Consider the following 22,574-nt stretch of genomic DNA (forward strand, 5'->3'; position numbering starts at 1 on the left):
TAACTTACCAAACTTCTATCTTCAGATGATACCCTAGGGTGGGGGAGAGCACCAAAAGACATCATTTTGTCATAATGTGAAGTAATCAGTGACACTTGTGAGTAATGATGTATGATAGATTCACTGGCACTTCTGGAGGACTGCAGCAGCAATTTGCTTTTCTGTGACCCCCCCTTGCTGTGATTACTGAACAACATGCACTTCTAGCCTCCACTTCACCTACAATCACCGTGATTTCAATGTCAAATATTTTCTTTGTTTTCATCTCAGTTGTGATTCACCACAAAGGTCCACTGGTCAGAGGGCTCATTTGTATGCATCCACAGTCATGAGGTGCTTTGCATTGACCATTTATGATTGCTCGGGGCGTGAAGAGGGCAGAATTAGACACTGATACATATGCACACATTTCCAGGTGGACTGTGATTTAAAAAGGGTTCATTACTTGCAGGTGTGGAGGTTTTTTTCACGCAATTTTTGGGGTTTGTGCATTCATACACTTTTGGTACACTGCTTCACACTGCTTTTTAAATAAGTATTCCAGGTCTGGTCTAGCTCTACCTCGGTTTCTTGCCTTTTTTCTTCAGAAATACGAGAAGCCAAAGTTTGTTCAGTGTCTGGCCTTCTTGAGTACTGGAGACATCCTGACTGGAGACTCTGGTGGAATCTTGCTGGTCTGGACGAGGAACTCCGCTGAGACCCCCACTGGAAAGGGACCCAGAGGTGAGAAGAAGACTGTTTGTCCGTGTTGTTATGAAACACTAAGTACATTTGTAAAAGTCAAATGGATTTTAGGGACCAGGGCAGGATACTCTTGTCTCATAAAAGCCATATGTTTCAGGGTCTCACACTTTCCAGGGTAGTTACAGTGAAAACAGAAAATTAGAACAAAAATGAGGGTCAAACTGTGTCTATGTGGTTTAACTGAAGTTTGTTTGCTAGTGGAACACATGTCAAACACAAAGGCTTAACCTGAAAAGTGTTGATTATCTGGATGAGACCGACAGGAAGGGAGTTGTCAATATAGATGTGTAGATGTATAGAATTAATCCTGCTGATATTCAATGATTCTGTCAAATAGATTACACAGTGTAAGTGCACCGTGCTGAGCAAGTAGCCTCATTCACAGACATTAAACTTCAACACCAAAAAACTTTCTTTGATCATAAAGTATAACATTCCTCTGCGTGAGTAACTCAGAGATTCACATTATGAAATCTCCGTATCCTCACTGTGCTGCATTATTGTAGACTATGATGAACTGCTTGCACATCACATCTCCCGTTCCTGTCATTCCAAGCATGAGGATAAGCCTAAAGAAACAGAATTGATTCATTATAGCGGGCTGTGCAGGGAAATACCGGACAAATTGTGCACCTTATTGAGCCAGGGACAGAGCATGACAAACAGACAGATCTTTGTTATATCTGCTTGTCTCCTCTATGAAACATCTGTCTCCTTAATGCGCTGCATTATCATAAACTATGATAATGTCATGCCCTATTGAAACATTTAAAGCAGTCTCCTTTACTGAATGAGTAAGGGACACAATATGTCCTGCATTTTTGTACACAACCTGCTCTAAAGCATACATTACGTCCTCACATGAGAAATTTAAAAAAATCTAAAGATATTTACAAGACACATCTGAGAAATATTAAATCAATCTGGAATGTGATTTGAGTGGTCTGTTACTCAACATGGTCATTGCTGTGAATACGGGGAGAGAAAGTGGCCCAGGATACAATTTTGTTCACGACACTCCCAAACGAATGTGGACAAATGCGTCCCAGACCAGAGTTAGTGGATCTCATGTGCCCTCAATCAACCTGGGTGTGTTTTTACTTGTACTGATAATTTTTCACTTGTGGTTGGACAAGTCAGGACACATGTTGATACCGAGTGTAAACAGACTTCATTTTCTTCTGTCAGTTTCCACATTTTCTTGTGCTGTACAGTGTACTTATGATCCATTACAGCCTCAGCTAACAGTAGACCAGTCATATTAATCTGCCATAAATTTAGATACATTTTAGATGGCTACAGCAAAAACTCAATAATATAAGCTGAAATAAAAATAGTGATTCAAGTGTTTATGTCGATTTTAAAGGTATATTTTGGATTTTTTGACCCCCAGTTGTATGAAATACTTGTCAGTAGTATAGCAGATGCAAAGCTATTAGCTTACTCACCGAGTCCCGTGGTCGGACTTCTGTCCGGTTTTCGAACGTAGAATAAGTAGTTCCGGTGAGATGCCAGGGTCATAAAACCAAAAAGTTTTACCCTACAAAAACAACACGGAGGCAGAGGTGATCCATTTCCAACACACTGTTGAACAATCCAGTATCACTACGCCTGCGGCAGGCCGGTCTCTCAGGTGACGTGATCCATCAGCTGTTTTTAAGAGAACACTTAGCAGAGGAGATCTTGCAACTGCGGCATGACCAGCTCCCATTCCCGACAGCATTAGCTCTCCACATCGGCGGGCACTTCCCACAGGTGCACCACCAATTTCCATGCTTCTGTCTCTCTCCTTTCTCTCTCTGCCTGTTCTATGTCTATCTGACGAAGTTCAGCATCAGTATATTCAGGTTCATACAGATATCCCTTTGGATCCGTTGTAAAAGGTAAATCTTCTTAATCACTTTCATAATCCGACATGTTTCAGCGATGACGTGAATGAGTCAGAATCACCGTGAAACAGCTGCTGGTCTGCGCAGTATATGAAATCCGCGGACGGTGATTTTTTGTTGGAAATGGATCACCTTTGCCTCCGTGTTGTTTTTGTAGGGTAAAACTTTTTGGTTTCATGACCCTGGCATCTCACCGGATTCTACGTTCGGAACCGACAGAAGTCCAACCACGGGACTCAGTCAGTAAGCTAGTAGCTTTGCATCCGCTACACTAATGGCAAGTATTTCATACAACTGGGGGTCAAAAAATCTGAACTATCCCTTTAATAAGTGACTTTGGTTTCCCTAATGTGTGATGTCACTCACTGTTGTTATTATCAGTGTCAGTGATTCAAGCCAGAGAGACTGGAATTAAATCCAGATCACCTTTAATAGATATTTGATCACAGCTGTAAAACACAGAGAATCATTCACAGAAACAAACTGAGTATAAGTTGTAGATAACAAAAACAAGCTCGCGTAGACTCTGTTTGATTAGTAATGCAAAGAAAAACAGAGGAGAACACAAGGGTGTGTGTGTGTTAGTGTTTGTACTTGTGTGTGTATGTTTTGGCCCAGTTTCAGTAATGGTTTAAGTGATATGTTATTAAAGTGATTTAAAAGAGGAGCTATGCCAAGAATTAAAAGTTTTGCAGTAAGGTGCTGCACTCAGGTCAGAGTTCATCAGACTGATGAAACATTAAGTAACAACAGACTCAGAAGTGAGACAGAAATGACATCCATCCACGAGTCCATGTAAGCTCAGTGAAATCTATTAGCACATTTGTTCAAACAGGAAGTAAAAAAGGAAAGTGTTTTCAGAGGAAACCTTTACAAACCGGAAGTTTTTTTCTGTGTGATCTGCTGCCTCCTGCTGGCACAGCCCCATGCTGGCAGCATGGGGCTGTGTCATAAAACGTGGAATAAAGGTTTTAAATCTCAATCCGCAGAGTACAGTAATAATCATTGAGGATTACAATTACAGTAGATGTTGTGTAATATAACCTGTTTCTGTGTCTGTGCAGCATTTCAGATCAGTCGGCAAGTCAAAGGTCATGAGGGTAGTGTATTTTGTATGTGTGAAATGAGGAGCGGCACTCTACTGACGGGAGGAGGAAAAGACCGAAAAATCATCCTGTGGGATCATGAGCTGCGAGCCGACCGTGACATTGAGGTCACTAACACTAACACACACACACACACACACACACACACACACACACACACACACACACACATACTGTATATCAACTCAAATTTGAGATTTGGAATTTTCACCCAAGCAGTTAAAATGGTAACACAATCTACTAAGTGAGGTCACATGACTAAGGTCACGTTTGTGTCTACAGGTGCCGGATCAGTACGGAACCATCAGAGCAGTGTCTGAGGGGAAGGGGGAAGAGTTTCTGGTTGGGACATCTCGCAACTTCATCCTGAGAGGAACCTTCAATGATGGCTTCCTGGTGGAGGTCCAGGTGAGACCACATGGCATGAGCATGATGTCTGATGTATGAAGCAGACAGGCCTCTGATATATATGGTTTAACACAGTATGTCAGTGTTGGGAGAGCTAAAGAGACTTGTGAACAAAGAGCGCTGGCATCACACACACACTCACAGCGTTGTCCCATCCTACTGGCTTTCCTATCTACACAGACACTTATTTCACTCTACCTCCACTGCCAGTCGTGATCAGTTCATTGTCTCAGTATGTTTCTGTGCTGTGATGTGTTCAGGTTCTCAATACCTTTGTGTTGTAATATTTTCACATCTGTCAGATGTGTTGTTTTTAGAGTCTCAGTATCTTTGTGTTGTTATGTATTTATTGTCAAAGTATAATTTGAGTCTCCATCTGCTCCCATTGTACGTAATTGATGCCAAAATAGCCCCTGCGATAGGCGCTGCCATCTTGCGATGGTGACGTCATACAGAGCCAGAGTCTGCGCAGTAGAGATCAGCGAGTGAAGCGGTGGTAGCCACTTCCGCTAACCCAAACACACACTTAACTTAACAAAAAAACAGCAAGGATCCCGCACGCCGGCGTGTTTAACAGCAGAACAGCTTCTCTGTGTTGGTCTGAGGTTAACGTTCACAGGTATGGTGACTTCAATGACTGTAGTGATTGTTTTAGTTACGTTTCTACTCACGGATTGTCCTCCGCTCTGCTCACCTGGAACTGATTGGCTGCAGGAGCCAAATTTGTCAACAGAGCTGTCAATCATCATTTTGACAGCATCAAATAACTAATTAAAAATAAACTTGTCAGAAAAATGAACACTTGGACGTAAATCAGATGATATGATAATAACTAGCTATAATGACAGAAACCATGTTTGAGAAAAATACATCGGGCGTGTATTTTGATTTTATAGTTTGACCCATGTCCCACCTGTTAACATGGAGGAGGAGGGCTTTATGAGCTATACTGCAGCCAGTCAGCAGGGGGCGCCCGACATGTTTTGGCTTCACTTTGAGGGAGCTGTCATGTCGTCTTTCTTTTTATACAGTCTATGGTTTTGACAATGAGCTGTGGCTCGGAGGTAGAGTGGGTTGTCTTCTAATCGGTAGATTGGTAGTTCAATCCCCAGGTTCTGCAGTGCATTTGTGGAAGGGTCTTTTGGCAAGACTCTGATCCTAAAATTGCTAACTTAGCCATAAGGATGAATAAGATTATTCCTGGTGGAGAGTTTGGCACTTTGCATAGAAGCATCTGCAATCCCTGTGTGAATGTGTGCGTGACACGTTGTTTCACAGTGGTCAGAAAATTAGAAAAAACACTATATAAGTGCAGTCCATTCAAAAATTACTATTATCCTGGAATGGATCAATCAATTTTCTTTTGTACAGCGCCAAATTACAACAAAAGTTATCTCAGGACACTTTACAATAACAGCAGGTCTAGACCGTACTCTTTGTTGTATTATTTACAGAGACTCAACATAATTGCACCATGGGTAAACACTTGGCAACATTTTGCAACAGTAGCAGGAAAAAACGTCCTTTTAACAGGCAAAAACCACGAGCAGAACCACTCATTGGTGAACATCTGCCTCAAATGGATGGGCCAAGAAAGTGGGATAGAGAGAGATGCCGAAAGAGAGGGATGGATAGAGACAAACAAACAGAGCAACAACAACAACAGCACAGACTTATGGCAAACATTAAACATATTTTTACTATTATTATTGGCATTGTAGCCATAACAAGTATAGTAATGGGAGCAAGGGAGAGACGAGAGCTCGGTGTTAAGTCCCCCGGCAGTCTAAGCCTATATCTTTCTGTTGTGATGTGTTCATGATCTAGTATATTTTGGTTTTATGGTGTTAAGGGTCTCATTAAGTTTGTGTTTTTATGTGTTAGGGTCTCATTATCCAGTTGTATTTTGATACGTTCAGTATCATTGTTTAGGGATGTGTTCATCAGAGTTTCATTGTTATTGCGATATCCGCATTTGCAATAAACACATTGCAAAAGACTCGCATTGTTGCAATTATTAGACAGAGTTAAGGCTAATATGATAATTTCAACTTTCATTTAATAAATTATAAGTCATATCATCTTTGCAATATTGAACAAGTTTCCTTATATGGTGCAGGCCTAGTTCAGGGTTTCATTATCTTTGCGTTGTAATGTGTTCAGTGTCTAAGTATGTTTGTAATGTGTATATAGTCTCTATTTTTTTGTTTTATGATGTGTTGTGTGTGGTATCGGTATCGTGTTGTGATGTGATCACAGTCTCAATATGTGTGTTCATCACGTGTTCAGGGTCTCAGTAACTTTGTATGTTTTGATGTGTTCAGGGTCACACAGACGAGCTTTGGGGTTTGGCATCCCATCCGTCCAGAGAGATGTTTCTCACATGTGCCCAGGACCGAATGGTGTGTGTCTGGAACTCCGTGGATCACAGCCTTCTATGGAGCCGAACGCTGGAGGTGAGGGGGGGGGGACAGTGACTGGCAGCTGATTGGTGGTGTGAATATTTATAGATGATTGACAGCTCTGTCTCTCCCTCAGGAACATGGACACTGTGCAGACTTTCACCCCAGCGGAGCTGTGGTCGCTATAGGAACACACTCAGGAAAGTCAGTACAGATCAGTGATTGATCCATTGACCCAAACACACACACACACACACACACTCTCTCGTTCTCTCTCTCGCTCTGTCTCTCGCACACACAAAATTGACTCTGTATATATGTATCTATAATTATATTTTAGATCTGCAGGTGCTTAATGGTCTAAGGTTTAACAGGCGTAGCTGTCTAATGAGGGTCTAACTCAGGGGTGTCAAAGATACGGCGGCCCACCAGGACGTCTCAGGCACGGGTTGCCCCCACACTCATGTCCGCTGGTTGAGCCAAGGAGCAGTGCTCAAACGCTTCTTTCAATTACGCACGGAGATCGCTCAATTCATGGCACAGAGAGGAAAGCGAGTGGCAGAGTAAGATAAGCCAGACAGGGGTACAGGTCTTGCTTTTTCACTGGACATTACAGAACATTTGAATGTGATGAATGTTAGCATGCCGCGCCACATCAAATTCGTCACAGAGTACTCCGACAGCGCTCGTGCTTTCCAAATGAAATGTGCTCTGTGGCAGGCGCAGCTGTCCCAGCACAACCCAGCCCACTTCTCCTGTCTAAAACTTGTAGCTGTGGATTCCGAAAGTATGGACACGTACAGGAACACACTGTTGGGGCTCATACGCAAGTTTAAAAGTCCATTTACTGTCTTCACTCAGCTGGAGAGGGATTACACCTGTGAGAGAGGAGCTCCTAATGGAGCTAATCAAACTGCAGTGTAGCGCACCATTACAGGAGGAATCTACATCTGATCGTTTGACATTACTTAATCAAAGACAGAATTTGCATCAAAGATAGTCTGTAGGATTGGGACAAGATATTTATGCGAGCAGGTATTAACGCGAGTGATGAAGTCCAAACTGCACAGTCGGCTGACACACGGACATCTGAGGGACATATTGAAAATCGCCACTGCTCTGAAACTCGTTCTTGATGTCGACAGGCTGGTAAAAGCCAAAAAGTGTCAGGTGCCAACCAGCACGTGAAAATGTGAGTGTTCCTTTTCCTCTATCAGTTTCACATAAACTGCTGGCAAAATCCCTCCCTCTCTCTTCCTCTCTCTCTTCTCACTACACACTGGATTCCACATGCCCTGATCCCAGGGCAGCTGGTTTAACCCCGATAACAGGTCGGACTTGCTGGACAAAAGGTGGCTGTTTTATAGCCTTAACCAGCAATATTTTACATGAATAATTAATGAACCACAAAGAGATTCAAACACTATATGTACTGTTGTTTAGAGTGGTGTAAATAGGAAATAGTTTACTATGCCACTTGTCGTTACACTTTCCTTCTACTGTACTGTTGTACAGTATTATGTACTATTATTATTAACCTACCTTCTTTCAAATGTATCATTAGTGAATGACAAAGACATTCAAATTTGAAATTGATCTTTATTAATATGTTGCAAGGATTGCATGTTGTTTATGCAACAACTTGAAATGCTCACTGATTAGTTCAAGTTTCTGTTGGCTCTTATTGAATGATAAATAATAAAACTGTAGTAGCCGATTTATCTATGTGGCAAAAAATAGTCCGACCCCTTTGAGGCCTCATCTGAACAAATCCGGCCCACTACTTAATATGAGTTCGACACCCCTGGTCTAACTGATCAACCTGTCTCATGATTGTCCATATGGTCTACCTGTTTCATTGATGATGAGTCTGGTCTCCTTGTCTCAGGTGGTACGTTCTGGATGCTGAGACCACAGACCTGGTTGCCATCCACACTGATGGGAATGAGCAGCTGTCAGTGATGCGCTTCTCTGTAGGTGGGTTGAGTCAAGTTGAATAATTTTGTTTACAGACAAGCTGACAGATCTGGATCCCAAGGCCTGTACTGAGAATAAGAGATCAAGCCAAGTAATTCCAAGTCCTTTAACACTGCAGGGGCTGAAGCTGAAAGAATAGTCAAACTGTCATACAAACCACAATGACCTATCTGAGAAACACAAAACTTAGATGTAGTTATGATGAAATTTTATTAAGATCTACTCTTGTTACTCTACTGGCCATGTTTGGTTAGAGTCCCGCCCAGAACACATCCATGTATCAATATTTTATCCATAGTCATAATGAGTATGTTGATACACTCCTACCTGGTTGCGGTGATGTGGTCTGAAAAGCCTTTAGTCTTAGTGATTTAAGAGTTTTCATTGAACAGCATTGCCCTGGCAACATGGCAGATTTCTATGTAAAACCATGAAACAGGAAGTGGTTTTCACTCAAACATGCAATCTCCAATCTGACACTAACTTCTCATGTTGACTTCCCGTTCTGAACACATATACATGGCAACATACAGTCATAGTGCCACCTACTGGTAAGAGGAAGTAAACCTTGCATGACAAATATTCAATTTAGATTACGCAGTAGGGTCTGCACTTCTTGTACAGCATCATTATGCATGATTACTTTATGTCCTCTCGTGCTGTTTGGTATACAAAAAGAAGAAACAAGTTAATCCTTTGTGCTTTATCCAAAACATATCTAAATAAAGAGCCAGTTGGACCTTTCCGTCTCTAGTGACTACACCACAGCGGTGCAACGCCCCGATGTGCACAAAGCCATGTTTAGTCATTTCATAACAGTCTGCCAACATTCACTCATTCACTTACAGTCTCACCAGATTCACTAGCAGTCTGACAACATTCACTCACTGTTTGACAACATTCACAAACAACATCTGATGGTAAACACAGTTCAGAGCACAGTGTGAAACAAAGAGACCCCTGAAAGGGTGCAGGAAAGTACATAAAATGAGTCTTTGCTTATATTGCTCTAGGGAGGCTTACCTACACAGATACCTCCTGTTCCTGAAATAGCATGATCAGCACTCAGCCAATACTATGAATGATGACTGTTTAAACTCTCTACTCTGTACTTTTCAAAATAAGCGCATAATCTTATTAATTTTAAATTCATCCATGATCAACAAATTGATTCTCAAACTGCTTTCAAAGAACCAAAGTAGCTGGATGAGAATAAATCTTATTATTTTAGCCAGATCACAGCATGTAAGCCTGAATAAGTTAAACCATATCGGAAGAGTAGGGCCCAGCAGGGCTTTATTCGTGAATCTTTTATAGGAGAAGTAAATTGCATGTCTATGAATGCGTCTCTCCTTGTGCCTTTGCAGATGGCTGTCTGTTGGCAGTTGGATCTCATGATAACTTTATTTACCTGTACACCGTCTCAGACAGAGGACGGAAGTACAGCCGATACGGGAAGTGTACAGTGAGTGTGTTTGTTGTTGTTCCTTTTTCATTTCATTTAGCCATTTAAAAAAAAATCATGATGTGTTGTTTGAGTCTCTCCAGCCAGTTCATTAGTTCTGAAATATTTCCACAGGGACATTCCAGCTATATCACTCACCTGGATTGGTCACCTGAAAACAACTTCATCATGTCCAACTCTGGAGACTACGAGATTCTTTACTGTGAGTACTCAAATACTTCTGTACTGTGTACTTGAGCAACTGGGTAGTTCTACTGTTGAACTGTTGTGTAGTAACACATGTGTGTTTTCAGGGGACGTTCCAAACGGTTGTAAACTGATCAGAAATCGTTCAGAGTGTAAAGACATCGACTGGGCAACTTACACCTGCGTACTGGGATACCATGTTTTCGGTTAGTACACCTGCACGCCTGTACACATGTTTATTTGTAAGCCTGTGCACCTGTACACCTGTAAACCATACAAATACTACTACTTCTACTACAATTACTACCATTGCAACTATGACTACTACTACTTGTACTACCATTACTATTACTACTATAACCACAACTTATTCTACATTTATTATAAATATTTATAATGAAACAACTAATACTACTTATACTACTACAACAATTACTTAATTTACTCATACTACTACTTCTACAACAACTTTTACTACTACTACTAATGCAATGAGTATAACTGCCTAAACTCCTGCTACTGCTACTACAACCCTTAGTTCAATGTTAACTACTTTTACTACATATGCTGGTAATACAAATTCAACTATTACCACTTGTACTACTTCAACTATGAGTTTGACTACTAATACTACTACTACAACTACTCATACTCTAACATATACTAACATTAATACTAACGCCGGGGACACACCGGACGAGGAGTGCCGGAGCACTTCCGTTCACACCACATGCGCATTTCTCTGCGCCGGTCGGCAAGCGCCTCTGCTCCTCAGCTGTCGTTTACTCACATTTGGAGCTGTTTTTTCGTCATGCTCTCTCTGTCTTGCCCTCTCTCTCTGTTTGCGTGTGTTTTGACACCCCGCCCGCACCCCCTATAGCCAGCCCACTTTGTGTCTCTCTCTTTCTTGACCAGATTCTCTCGTTGTTTCATGTGTGACTTCCTGCCAGGATTGACGCGATCAGTCGCGGCTCGCGGAAAAAATAGACCAGACGCCAAAATGATCGCTGCAGGGCGCGAGCCGGCCGCGGAGGTGCACAATTGCTTAACATGGGCGCCGAAAGGAAACTGGCTTCGCGGCTATTCGCGGCGCTTCGCGGCGCTTCCGCGGCGCTTCCGCGGCGCTTCCGCGGCCTGTGTGTCCCCGGCTAATACTACTAGTTCAACAACTTCTACTACTATTACTAAATTACATCTATTACTTCTAATTATACTGTAATATTATTACTTCCACTACTACTGTTGTTACTTTTACTTCTACTGCTACTACTACAATTGTTACTATGACAACTAATACTACTACCACTGACACTGATACTACATTTACAACATTTATACTACATTTACTTCTAATACTGACACATCTTTGTATGTGTATCTCTTTTTGTATGTGTGTGTGTTTGTTAGGTGTGTGGCCAGAGGGCTCAGATGGTACCGACATCAACGCTCTGATCAGAGCTCACAACAGGAAGGTGATTGCTCTGGCTGATGACTTCTGTAAAGTTCACCTGTTTGCCTACCCCTGCTCAACCCCAAAGGTGAAGAACACACACACACACACACACACACACACACACACACACACACACAGACAGACACACAGTTGTGAAGAACATTGTTGTTTGAGCAAGTAGATGAATATATCAAGAATCAATTATCTCTGTGTATCTGCAGGCTCCCAGTCATAAGTACAGTGCCCACAGCAGTCATGTGACGAATGTAAGCTTCCTGTATAACGACAGTCACCTGATCTCCACGGGGGGGAAGGACACCAGTATCATGCAGTGGCGCTTAGTGGAGAAATCTTCGCTCTCTCTCACTGACGGTCTCCTGTCTAACTCCGCCCCCCACCGGGCAGATCCTGTCTACACTCCACCCCCTCCCGCCCCAGTCACTCTCACACAGGAACCTGCCAGTCTCCCAACCGCCAACGGCACCCAAGAACCCTCCTGGGGCACCACGCCCCCCACAGAGCTACCCCCACCCATATCAGAGTTAACTCCGCCCCACTCTGAGTCAACTCCTCCCCCATCAGACAGCACAGTGAGTCTGAAGGACAGCCTGGAGCCGAGTGACGACACGGCCACACCCAGTGATGAGGGGCTGCCTCCTCTCACTCCCCCCTCATAGAAAGAGGGTCAGTGTGTTGTGTGTTGGTACAGCTATCTTTGTGAGGACCAGGCCTTTTATACCTTGTGAAGACATTTTGACATACTGATTTGTCTGTTTGAGTCTTCAGAATCAGGTTTTGTTCAGTTTAGGATAAGGGGTTTGGCATAATTCAAATGTGAACACAAATACATGAAACCAATATTGATATCATTCAGTGTGGAGAGGATATCATTATCTCTGATGTCCATAAAAAAAATCTTAAATACACTTTTTCTTCAGTATCAAAGTAATCCATTGATAGTTTCCATCTTTACAATGCAAACAGGTGCTGCTTACAGCTCATTTAGCAGACTGTTAATGGAGACAGTTGGTGGCTTAATGTGAACAAATCAAATCAAGAATACTCAGAGGTAGTGGTTTGATGGTATTGTGAGGGGTCCGCATTACATCAGTGAGGGTCCTCACAAGCATAGAAGTACAATCATTTATGCGTGTGTGTGTCAGAACTGAGCCTGTGGCTGCAGAGTTGCTTGTCTTGTCTTCAATCAGCTGTTAGAATTAACAAACATTATGTCATAGTTTGATCGAGACTGGAGGAGAAGCATTGCCCCCCACACAGACACACACACACAAACACACACACGTTAGATCTGGAAGTTTACACTCATTCTCAAAACTTAGGAAATGTGTAGTTGTAAAATCATACGAAGGTCCAGGCTTGCTTTCCACCTCTCTGTCACAGGGGGGCAGCAGAAAGTAGAGGACAGAGATAATACATGGACATATCTGAGGTGACACTTAGGGGATGTAAGCTGACAGCTGTGTCTAAGTTAACTTTTTCTCCACCAATAAGAGCAGAGCAGTTCATAAGGAAGTGCCTGGGGTTCAGAAGTCTTAAGTGTGTTTTACAAACTTTAAAAAAAAAAAAGTTTAAAATTTATTTGGAGATAAAAACATATTTTATGCATGTTTTACTGGTGTGGTATAATTAAAGATATCTTAAATAATAATTGATTCCAAACAAGTATTGATCAAAGGAATCATGTTAAATGAGCTGCCGAATGTTAAGTTACAAATCATGAAACAGGAACATTAAGATAAATCCATTGATGCCACTAAATTTTGTTTTCTTTTGTTTATCTGCTGACCTCAACACTTAAGAGAGATGTTTCACATTAAAAGCTCTGAAGGAAAGGACGGTAATATGGAAGGCTTTTAATGTGAAACATGCAGGAATTATGAAGTATATATTACAAAGCAGAGAGGCTTCAATCTTTAATTAAATAACTTAAGCTACTAGAAGCCTGTGGAGGAGTCAACTGCGACTCCTGAGGTGATTTTTTTTGACAGCTTACCGCAAAGCTTCACGTTCTTGTATCTCAGGTGAGACTCAGTCCGGAGTGGTCTTGAAGACACAGTTTTTGGACTTGTTTAAAGAGCCCCTCGCCTGAGATAGGTGAGCTTCAGACCAGAGTGTCAAAATTTCAATAGTGAAATCATCTTCACACTGATGTAAACAGGAAGTAAATTGGAAGATAAACAGGATTTAATGGGAAATAAACAGGAAGTAAAGGAAACATAAGGTGGACCTCCAGAATTTAAACTGTGACTCAAGTGTTTTTTTTTTTTTTATAAATCAGAATCCGGAGTTGAGAGAGAATTTGATCTGAGTGAGACCCATCTCCTCTCAGAGGAGGATGTGTGTTAGAGCTCTGTTTGTATATACTGCAGATATCTGTGTGTATATTTCTGTTCACATCAAGGGGGCAGCAGCTCCTCAGCTACACTGTAAAAATACTCAGCCACCCTTCATATTCAACACTTGCATCTCTCAGCCAATAAGGTTGCAGGATTTAAAAGAGAACCTCCGCTCTGATGTTTTCAGTGACTCACTGGATGACTGCTGATGATGTTTGTTTTTTTTTGTCTCTTCTGGACCATTTATGTTCAAAATGTTCTCTGAATGTCATGATAATATCACTCTGGGGGCGGGGCCTATCAGGGGCAAGGGGAGGGGGGCATTCATGTTTTTTGCCTTTTTAATGCTCTTAATCTTTAATATCTGTCTTTTCTATGCTCGTCTCTCTGAAGGGCTTGTACAGTGTTCAGGGACTCACCTGTATGTTGAGGCTGGGATGGGGGTTGGGGTGGGGGTGTGGATGGGGTGTGGATGGGGTGGGGGTGGGGGTGGGGGGGGGGGTCGAGGAGGAGAATGGTAGGGGATTTGTGGGAGTTTCTGAATAAAACTGTTCAGCATTCAGTAAAGACAATGATACTGATAAATGACGATGTCATGTGACTGTTTTGAGCCAATCATGTCTTCTCTCATGCATTCCTGTCAGATGACGGACTGTACTGAAGATTTCAACAAAAAAATGCAAAAATAAATGTTTTCAAAACTTATGACTGTTGTTGTTTTTCTCTGCTTCTGTTGCCTTGGTGAAGGTGATAGTCCAGAGGCCTGTGCTTTGAAGTGAGTTCAACATATCCGGGATTTCTTTTTATTATCTTGCCTCAATAAGCCAAACAAAAGCAATCACACTTATCGTTAACAAGACTCTGGTTATCAGGTAGGAATAATTCCATCTGTTTAGCCTATGAAATTAATGTGTCACTCATATATTGAAGCATGTGTGATAGTTTGAATGTTATTCTTTCAGCTGCAGGCCAGGCAGTATCAAACGGAAATAATAAAATCTATATAATCGCTATGGCGATTAACCTTATTAAGAAAAGTCACAGTACTGGAAACCCTAAGTTACCTCGCTAATCACACATCCAGCATCAGAGTTGCTGATCCATCCATTATCTATATCGTATATTCTGTTAAGGGTCGTGGGGGGCTTGAACCTATCCTAGCTGTCATTGGGTGAGAGGCGGGGTAACACCTGGACAGGTCGCCAGTTAATCACAGGGCTGACACATAGACACAGACAACCATTCGCGGTCACGTTCACACCTACGGGCAGTTTAGAGTGTCTTTGGACAGTTGGAGGTTTTTTAAAACCCATTTTTCTGTATTATTTCTAAAGTCTGTCTCCAGTCTTTTGCTTTTTACAGTGAGGCATTTGGTGATGTCTGAGAAAACCAGAATATGAGACACAGCGGTGTGATACAGCACAATGTGTCACTAGGTCAATTTAACCACACCCCTGCTGGCGGATGTGTTTGTGAACATTGAAATGATCCCTGTCTCCTCACTGTCAAAGTACATTTCTTATCATGAGCCTACAACTGTCCACAGCTTTGTAAACATGAAAGATGGATGGTTTGCAGATGTGATTCGACTGTAAAAAGATTTCAGGAATAAAACATGGATTTCTATCTGATACAACTCTATATGCAGGACATCATTATTATAATTATTATTTTACTTTAATTTCAGGGATAAGATACTGTTTAATCATTTTGAATTTCTTTTGTTAAAATAAGTGACTCAGCATTGGGTAAACTAAACAGACATTAACTGTGATCCTACTCAAACTTTAAAGGCTTGAATCTATATTTAAGTAATTTTATTGTGATACTAGAAGCTGAAATGTTTGTGTACTTTTACTGCTGTCTCAAACTTTCAAACTTCATTTTATTTCTGAACAGTATTTGTTTAACTCAGGAAGTTACTGAGCTTGAAGTTCTCTCTACTGACACTGAGACACGATTCAAAGTCCAGGGACAGACCCATTGTAAATATTAAATGCGTAAGTACTTAAATGAGATAAACAAAACACTGGAAATCACTGTCACAACTTTATTTCACATTTCTTTTGATAATATCAGTGTTTCATGGGCTGTGATTGGCTCATATGTTGCATCCGTCGGTGTGGCAGCAGGTCCAGCCGGGTTTTGAGCAGTATTCCAGTTGAATGCAGCCTTTCTCGCCATTATCTGCAACAACAAACAGGTAATGCATTATCAGGACCTCCAAACACACCCAAGTCTCCCAGGGTTAGGGTAAACCAATCTTAATTATTTAATGTCATAATCTGATTGTACAACATCAATTTTCTGTCAACAAGTAAGAAAGAAAAGATAAAGCTGTCAAACCTGACATATAAAATATTCATTAAGTTCACTATGAATAACTTCAAATCCAAACTTACAGCAAGTGTGTCAACCAGTGGGATTGAAAAAGAAAAAACAATGCTGATGTGCCAAAAAGTTCTTCGAGTGGCCACTTGAGGTTAGCTCCAAGTGCGAGCCAATCACCATTGAGCCCAATGTTAGAATCAGTTTGAATGACATGCGGGTGCTGCTGGCTGTCTGCTTGGTGTCACCTCAGTTAATTCAGTCACTGAACTTGACCTATCGTAGCATAGACTCTGTACATTCGTGTTTGCTTGCACTTTGCTTCTCTCCTGCTCCACCCTCTTGTCCAAATATGGTTACATAATGACGGACAAAATGCCAAACTTGAGAAACACCTAACGGGCACACCTGAAGGACAACCTGAATGACCTATCTGACAGAACCACCTGAAAAACACACTGAAATGGTCAGATGGTCTGAAGGACAAATCTGAGAGACACAACATAAGGATACACACAAAGTCCACACCTGAATAAACACCTGAAGGACACAAGTGACGTACACACCTGTTTGACAAACCTGAAAGAAAACACCTGACAGACACACCTGATGGACACATCTGACGGATACACCTGAAGGACACACTTGTATAGCTAAAGGCACATGTTGTTCATAGGGGGCGGAGCCTGCGGTAGTAGGTAAAGGACTCACCTTTGGTGTAGCAGGCCTGTTTGACATCACTGTTGCAGTCCAACAGAATGTTGCTGAGCGCCAGGAAGTCCTCACCGTAACACTGGATGTGAAACTGTTTAGCTGCAATACAAACAAACACACTTGATTAGATGACAGCTGAGTGGGCATTTTGGTAAATATTAATAATCAATCTTTCATTTTGGCCTGGGCTTAACTAATCGGCTACATTCATAAGGACAAAGCCAGGCGGAGATTAAAAAAGAATATAAACATATTTTGAGTGTCACGTGGAGCAGCAACTAGGATTCCCTTCATTACTCTTCATTAGTTAATTGAATTTATGACTTCCAGAAAACACAACTACATTTCCCAAACACAAAAACAATACCCCAAACACTACGACATTTCAGAAAACACAACATTTCAGAAAAACACAAAACACATCAGAAATTTTTTATCGAAAGTCAGTTACAAAAAAATACAGCATTAAAAAAAAACATCTAAAACATTTCAGATAACAGAAAAGGTAGGATCAAACTTCTTGTTTGTGATCGGACAGAACCCAAATTATTTGTCCGATATTTGCGTAAAAGAACATTAACATGACATCAATCTGGCTGAAAGGTTGAATTGACTAAATTAGCTGGAGGTGACAACAGCACCCCCTAATTATGCATAACTTTGTGGCTTAAATAATATAAACAGCTGAATTCTGTAAAAATTTACCCAGTAAAGGTATCTTGAATAGAAAAAATACAAACATGAATACAGTAGAACAGAACGAACAAAGACATTATATCAAAGTTGGGCATTTTAATATGGGGTCCTAGTTGCTTTTGGAGCCAGCCTCAAGCAGCCACTTGAGAAACTGCAGTTGTTTAAACTTTTCCATTGGCATCATTTGTAAACAATGGAGGTTGTCTCTTGGAAAGAGCAAAGTAATGAGGGACTTGGGTTCTGTGCCGTCGCAAACAAAAAGAGTTGTCCTACCTTTTCCTTACTCTGAAATGTCACAGTGTTTTGTGAAATATTGTGGGTTTTTTTTATGTTTTTCCATTTTTTCGTGCTAAACCAAAATGGAAGAATCTTGTTTAGTTTGGCAAGATAGTCTAAAGCAATACAGAAAGGCCCTGTAGCATGCTTGAGGCGCCTACCACTATAGAAGGAAATGAAAACAATCCTAGGTACCTTTTCAGCACTGTAACCAGAGTCATAGCTCCATTGAGCCATGTATAACGAAAGCCCTTGGTAGTAACGACTTCATGAGCTTCTTTAATGATCAAATCTTCAAAATTAAATTAGGGACAACATTTAACTGATGTGGATCTATCTTCAAACATTGGAACCTTGGAATCAGCTCTAGAACCTGATACTGTACCTAGTCTGTTTTTGTCCAATTGACTGTCCTGAACTAAATTCAATGATTTCTTTGGCTAAATCATCAACCTAACCGCGAGACCTGATTCTAACAAGGCTGCTTAAGAAAGTCTTACCCTTAGTTAACACTTCTTTACTAGATATGATCAATATGTTGTCATCAACAGGCTATGTACCACTGTCATTTAAAGTAGCTCTAATTTAATCTTTTTCTTCCCTTTAATTCATCGCCAAAATCCTCAAAAACAGTAGTCGCTCATCAGTTATGTAATTTATTTTAAACAACGGTTTATTTGAGGATTTTCAGTAAGGATTTACAGAGTTCCAGAATTTTCTGTGCTCGTACCGATTCTTTTGACTTTATACAGTATATCCCGCCTCTGGGCAATATCATGAGGAAACACTCCATAAATGTTCAATGTTATGCAGATGATACTCAGTTATACTTATGAATGAAGTTAGAGGAAACCAGTCAGCTTTATAAACTCCAAGCATGCCTTAGGGACATAAAGACCTGGATGACCAGAAATTTTCTGCTACTTAACTCAGACAAAACTGAAGTTATTGTGCTCAGCCCCAAACACCTCAGAGATTCATGTTCTAATGATATAAATGTAGTAGATGGCATCAGCCTGGCATCCAGCCCCACTGTTAGGAATCTGGGAGTACTATTTGACCAAGCTGTCCAATAATTGCTTATTATCAGGCTACTCTAAAGTTTCCATATACTCTTCAGCTGGTACAAAATACTGCAGCACAAGTACTTACAAGAACTAGGAAAAGAGATCACATCTCTCCTGTATTAGCTGCTCTGCACTGGCTGACTCTAAAAGTAGTATGGGAAGTAGAACCCTCAATTATCAGGCCCCTCTCCTTTGGAATAATCCAGGGTCCAGGAGGCAGACACCCTCTCTACTTTTAAGAATAGGCTTAAATCTGACCTTTTTGATATAGTTAGAGCTGGCTCAGGCTTGGACCAGCCCGGACCAGACCAGAGTTATGCTGCTATAGGCTTAGGCTCCTGTCTGTCCCTCCCTTTCTCTCTATCTGTATGCATTTATCTCATATTAATACATGTTACTAACTTGAAACCCTTGTTTCATAGGTTCCTGGGGATTGTTGCTGCAGGCCACCTGCTGCTATGGACCTGCTTGACTCTTACTGCTACAAATATTAATATCAGTCTTAATTTTATAACTGGGAGGCCCTCCTGAATGCACATTCAAACCTCTGCAGATGATCCAGAACACAGCAGCACGACTGGTCTTCAATCAACCCAAATCTGCCAATGAAAGGTGCCTGGTACTCCCATCACAACAGGGCCCTAAGTTGCTAACTAGACTCTTCTCCTCAGTAGTCCCCCGGTGGTGGAATGAGCTATCAAACTCCACTCAGTCCGCAGAGTCCCTTTCACCTTTAAGAAGAAGCTAAAGACCCAGCTCTTTCATGAACACCTCTGACCTTAATGATATTGATGCTATTGATGATGATGACATCGAGGTCGGGGTTTATGTTGATTAGGATATTCATGATGATGATGACTATATTGACCTTGATGCTGCTGATGATTATTTTTATAAAAATAAAAAAACGCCCTGTGCACTGCCCGTCAGCACCAGTGTCCGATCACACATGCTGTTTGTTGGCAAATCCTGACTCATTTCCCTCCTGTATTGATCGCTGCTTATGTTGTATTAACTCTCAGATGTACGTCACTTTGGACAAAAGCTAAATGCTAAATGAAATTGTAACATTGTAACATTGTATTCTCATGATCAGTATTGTTATTGTTAACAGGCTCTGTCCATCTCTCTCTTTCTGCATCGCCCTCTATCACACTTTCTCTGCCCATCCAGTCGAGGCAGATAGCTGCTCACCAAGAGTCTGGTTCTGCTTGAGGTTTCTGCCTGTTAAAAGGAAGTTTTACAAGTACTTCTTCATGGTGCGCTCCTGTTGGGTCTTGGTTGTGTTAAAAAAATATAATCTACACCTGCTCTTTTTGTAAAAAATGTTGTGTTTTGTGAATTTTATTTGGTGGGGAAATGCCATCGTATTTGTGAAATGTTGTTATGACCTAGATTGCAATATTAAAAGAAACATAAACAGTTAAAAGCACTCTAAAATTGCCCTTCTGTGTTCTGCCCTGGTATAACACATGACCAGACCAGTGTCTGGCTGATAATGTTGAAACATAGTAGTGGAGCTGTTGCAAACTCTTGACCATTTATGACTATACTTTTAGTTTTGCTAAAAAGGATATATGATATTAAAACAAAGCTGTTGGCCCGTATACTGTGCATCTACGTTTAGACGAGTCACAGTCTTGTATGCAAGTCTTGTAAACTTATCTGCAGTCTGAGACAAACCTTAACTCACTTTAGGTTTGGGATACAAGCTTCACTGTTAACTGTTTAGGATGATGCAGTTTATTTAAGTGATTGCAAAAGTTGCCCCAAGATTTAGACATCATTGCCACCCACTTATAACCTGAAGGACTAATCTCATGTCTAGTTGCTCTCCATTCTCAGTGCCATTCATTGTCTTAATATTGAAGTATACAATTATATAATATATTTGTCATTTGTTGACAAAGAACTGATCGTAATAAAATAATTTCTAAAATGTCACACTACAAACCCACAATTTTCAGTAGGAAAGTAACGAAACTGGCTTCTCTTATGCACCCTTATCCTGTTAGTCCTCTAACTTACTCACATGTTGCCCTTTACAATTCTTGACATAAACTGTCAGTTATAGTTTAGTGTTAAAGAGTAAGTAAAAAAAGCTGTTGATCTCAGATGAGCACAGCTTCTGGTTAAATATATGAGTATGTAATTGTACCTGAGCAGAGTGGCAGCAGCAGCAGCAGCAGTAGCAGGTAAACCTTCATGTTTCTGGATTTTGTCTTTGACACTCAACGAGCAGCACAAACTGAGGAACGGGAAGAACTAATTGGACTTTTATCTACTGTGGACACACACACACACACACACACACACACACACACACACACACACACACACATACACACGCAGAGAGATAACTTATCAGAAAACAAACTTAACTGACCTCATGTCTGCTCAAATACTATGTCTGTGTTTGTCCGATGTTTCTGCTAAGGCAGTTTATCACATGGTGTCATAGGGTTGTCCTGTGTACCTGCTGTGTCACTGCCTGAAGAGCCTGAGTGTTTCTACTGAGTCATAACTCTGCATTGTGCCACTGGATAGTGCACTCAAGGGGCAACCTCCGGTGTTGAAAAATGACGTCAATGTGAAAGTGAAAAAAAATGCAGTTCTTCAAGTGTCCTCTTGAGGCTGGCTCCGAAAGCCAAAAAGATCACTATTAGACTGCGTATTAAAATGCCCAACTTTACAGCAGATATATACATGTTACTGCCTGGTATGGTTTTGTTTTTTATACTTAACTTCTCCATTTATGACGAGGGCTGATTTTTGAATGAGTAAAGTGGATACTTCTTGCTGTCTGTTAGACCTCAGCACAGCTGATACAGTTACTAAAGTTACCTCTCAGCTGCGTTTATGTTGTAAGTGCCTTTTGGGGATTTTTTATTCTAAAATCTCATAAAAATATTTACTTGCTGTGTAGTTTATGGCATTAACTGTCTGTCCAAGAAGTCTGTGCTCCAGCTTTGTTGTGAAATTTTAGTATAATTGTATTGATATTTTTGCAGCAAGTAGCAGGTATAATGTGCTTGCCATACCAGTTTGTTAACACGTTTAGTGTTAATCATATTTATATTTATCTATTTATTCCCTGGAGAGATTATGGCGGTCCGTATTGATGAAAATGTTAGGATTTAACTGAAGGCTTTAGCAAATCAGCAATTCAAGAGCAAAATATTTCAGAAAAGTATCAACATCATTGTAAAAATGTTGTTTTGTTTAACCTATTTAAAAGTTTTATAATATTTTTTCCTCTAATCCAGCCTGAATTCTCCCCCCTGCTGGGATCAGGTTGGATTAAAGTTATCCCAGTCCTATTCAAAAATTTTGAACAACCCAAACTGGAGGTTTTATCCGGATGAAAGCCAAGATTGGATTATCTGATTTTATCTGTTTACGTAATCCTTTTTTTTATTTTGAACAACCCGTTTTCAAGATTTGATCCTATCCAATAGCTCTAATCCGATCAGATTACCTTTGAACAACTGGGCCCAGGAAGGCCT

The 22,574-nt window shown here is 40.9% G+C and overlaps 2 protein-coding genes across 3 annotated transcripts in view; one reads left to right on the forward strand and one right to left on the reverse strand.

The window, feature by feature from the left end:
* The window catches only part of LOC138588162 (echinoderm microtubule-associated protein-like 4), a 30,728-nt gene extending 16,435 nt beyond the window's left edge, over window positions 1-14,293 (forward strand). For both annotated transcript variants that reach the window (XM_069658065.1, XM_069658066.1), the window contains 11 exons: window positions 588-723; window positions 3,698-3,846; window positions 4,022-4,147; window positions 6,472-6,603; window positions 6,686-6,753; window positions 8,438-8,526; window positions 9,894-9,991; window positions 10,106-10,193; window positions 10,285-10,383; window positions 11,585-11,715; window positions 11,852-14,293. In XM_069658065.1, the coding sequence (XP_069514166.1) occupies window positions 588-723; window positions 3,698-3,846; window positions 4,022-4,147; window positions 6,472-6,603; window positions 6,686-6,753; window positions 8,438-8,526; window positions 9,894-9,991; window positions 10,106-10,193; window positions 10,285-10,383; window positions 11,585-11,715; window positions 11,852-12,307 (1,572 nt within the window). In that variant the 3' untranslated portion in view covers window positions 12,308-14,293. The remainder of the gene's footprint in view (window positions 1-587; window positions 724-3,697; window positions 3,847-4,021; window positions 4,148-6,471; window positions 6,604-6,685; window positions 6,754-8,437; window positions 8,527-9,893; window positions 9,992-10,105; window positions 10,194-10,284; window positions 10,384-11,584; window positions 11,716-11,851) is intronic.
* Window positions 14,294-16,071: 1,778 nt separating this feature from the next.
* LOC138588173 (uncharacterized) lies at window positions 16,072-21,299 on the reverse strand. The gene is made up of 3 exons (XM_069658078.1): window positions 21,227-21,299; window positions 17,027-17,128; window positions 16,072-16,174 (listed from the first exon to the last, which is right to left on the reverse strand). The coding sequence occupies exons 1-3, from the start codon at window positions 21,273-21,275 to the stop codon at window positions 16,089-16,091; spliced, it is 237 nt and encodes a 78-aa protein (XP_069514179.1). The 5' UTR covers window positions 21,276-21,299; the 3' UTR covers window positions 16,072-16,088.
* Window positions 21,300-22,574: the final 1,275 nt, after the last annotated feature.

Source organism: Semicossyphus pulcher, unplaced genomic scaffold (assembly GCF_022749685.1).
Source record: "Semicossyphus pulcher isolate SPU_LCO1_2020_fin unplaced genomic scaffold, fSemPul1.0.p SCAF_12, whole genome shotgun sequence".
NCBI lineage: Eukaryota > Metazoa > Chordata > Actinopteri > Labriformes > Labridae > Semicossyphus > Semicossyphus pulcher.

Excerpts from the sequence above, each read along its gene's own strand:
- LOC138588173 (XM_069658078.1), bottom strand. The coding sequence starts at position 21,275 with ATGAAGGTTTACCTGCTACTGCTGCTGCTGCTGCTGCCACTCTGCTCA. Across the intron at positions 17,129-21,226 it reads GCTGCTGCCACTCTGCTCAG|CTAAACAGTTTCACATCCAG; the intron begins GTACAATTACAT and ends TTTGTATTGCAG. Across the intron at positions 16,175-17,026 it reads ACAGGCCTGCTACACCAAAG|ATAATGGCGAGAAAGGCTGC; the intron begins GTGAGTCCTTTA and ends TTGTTGTTGCAG.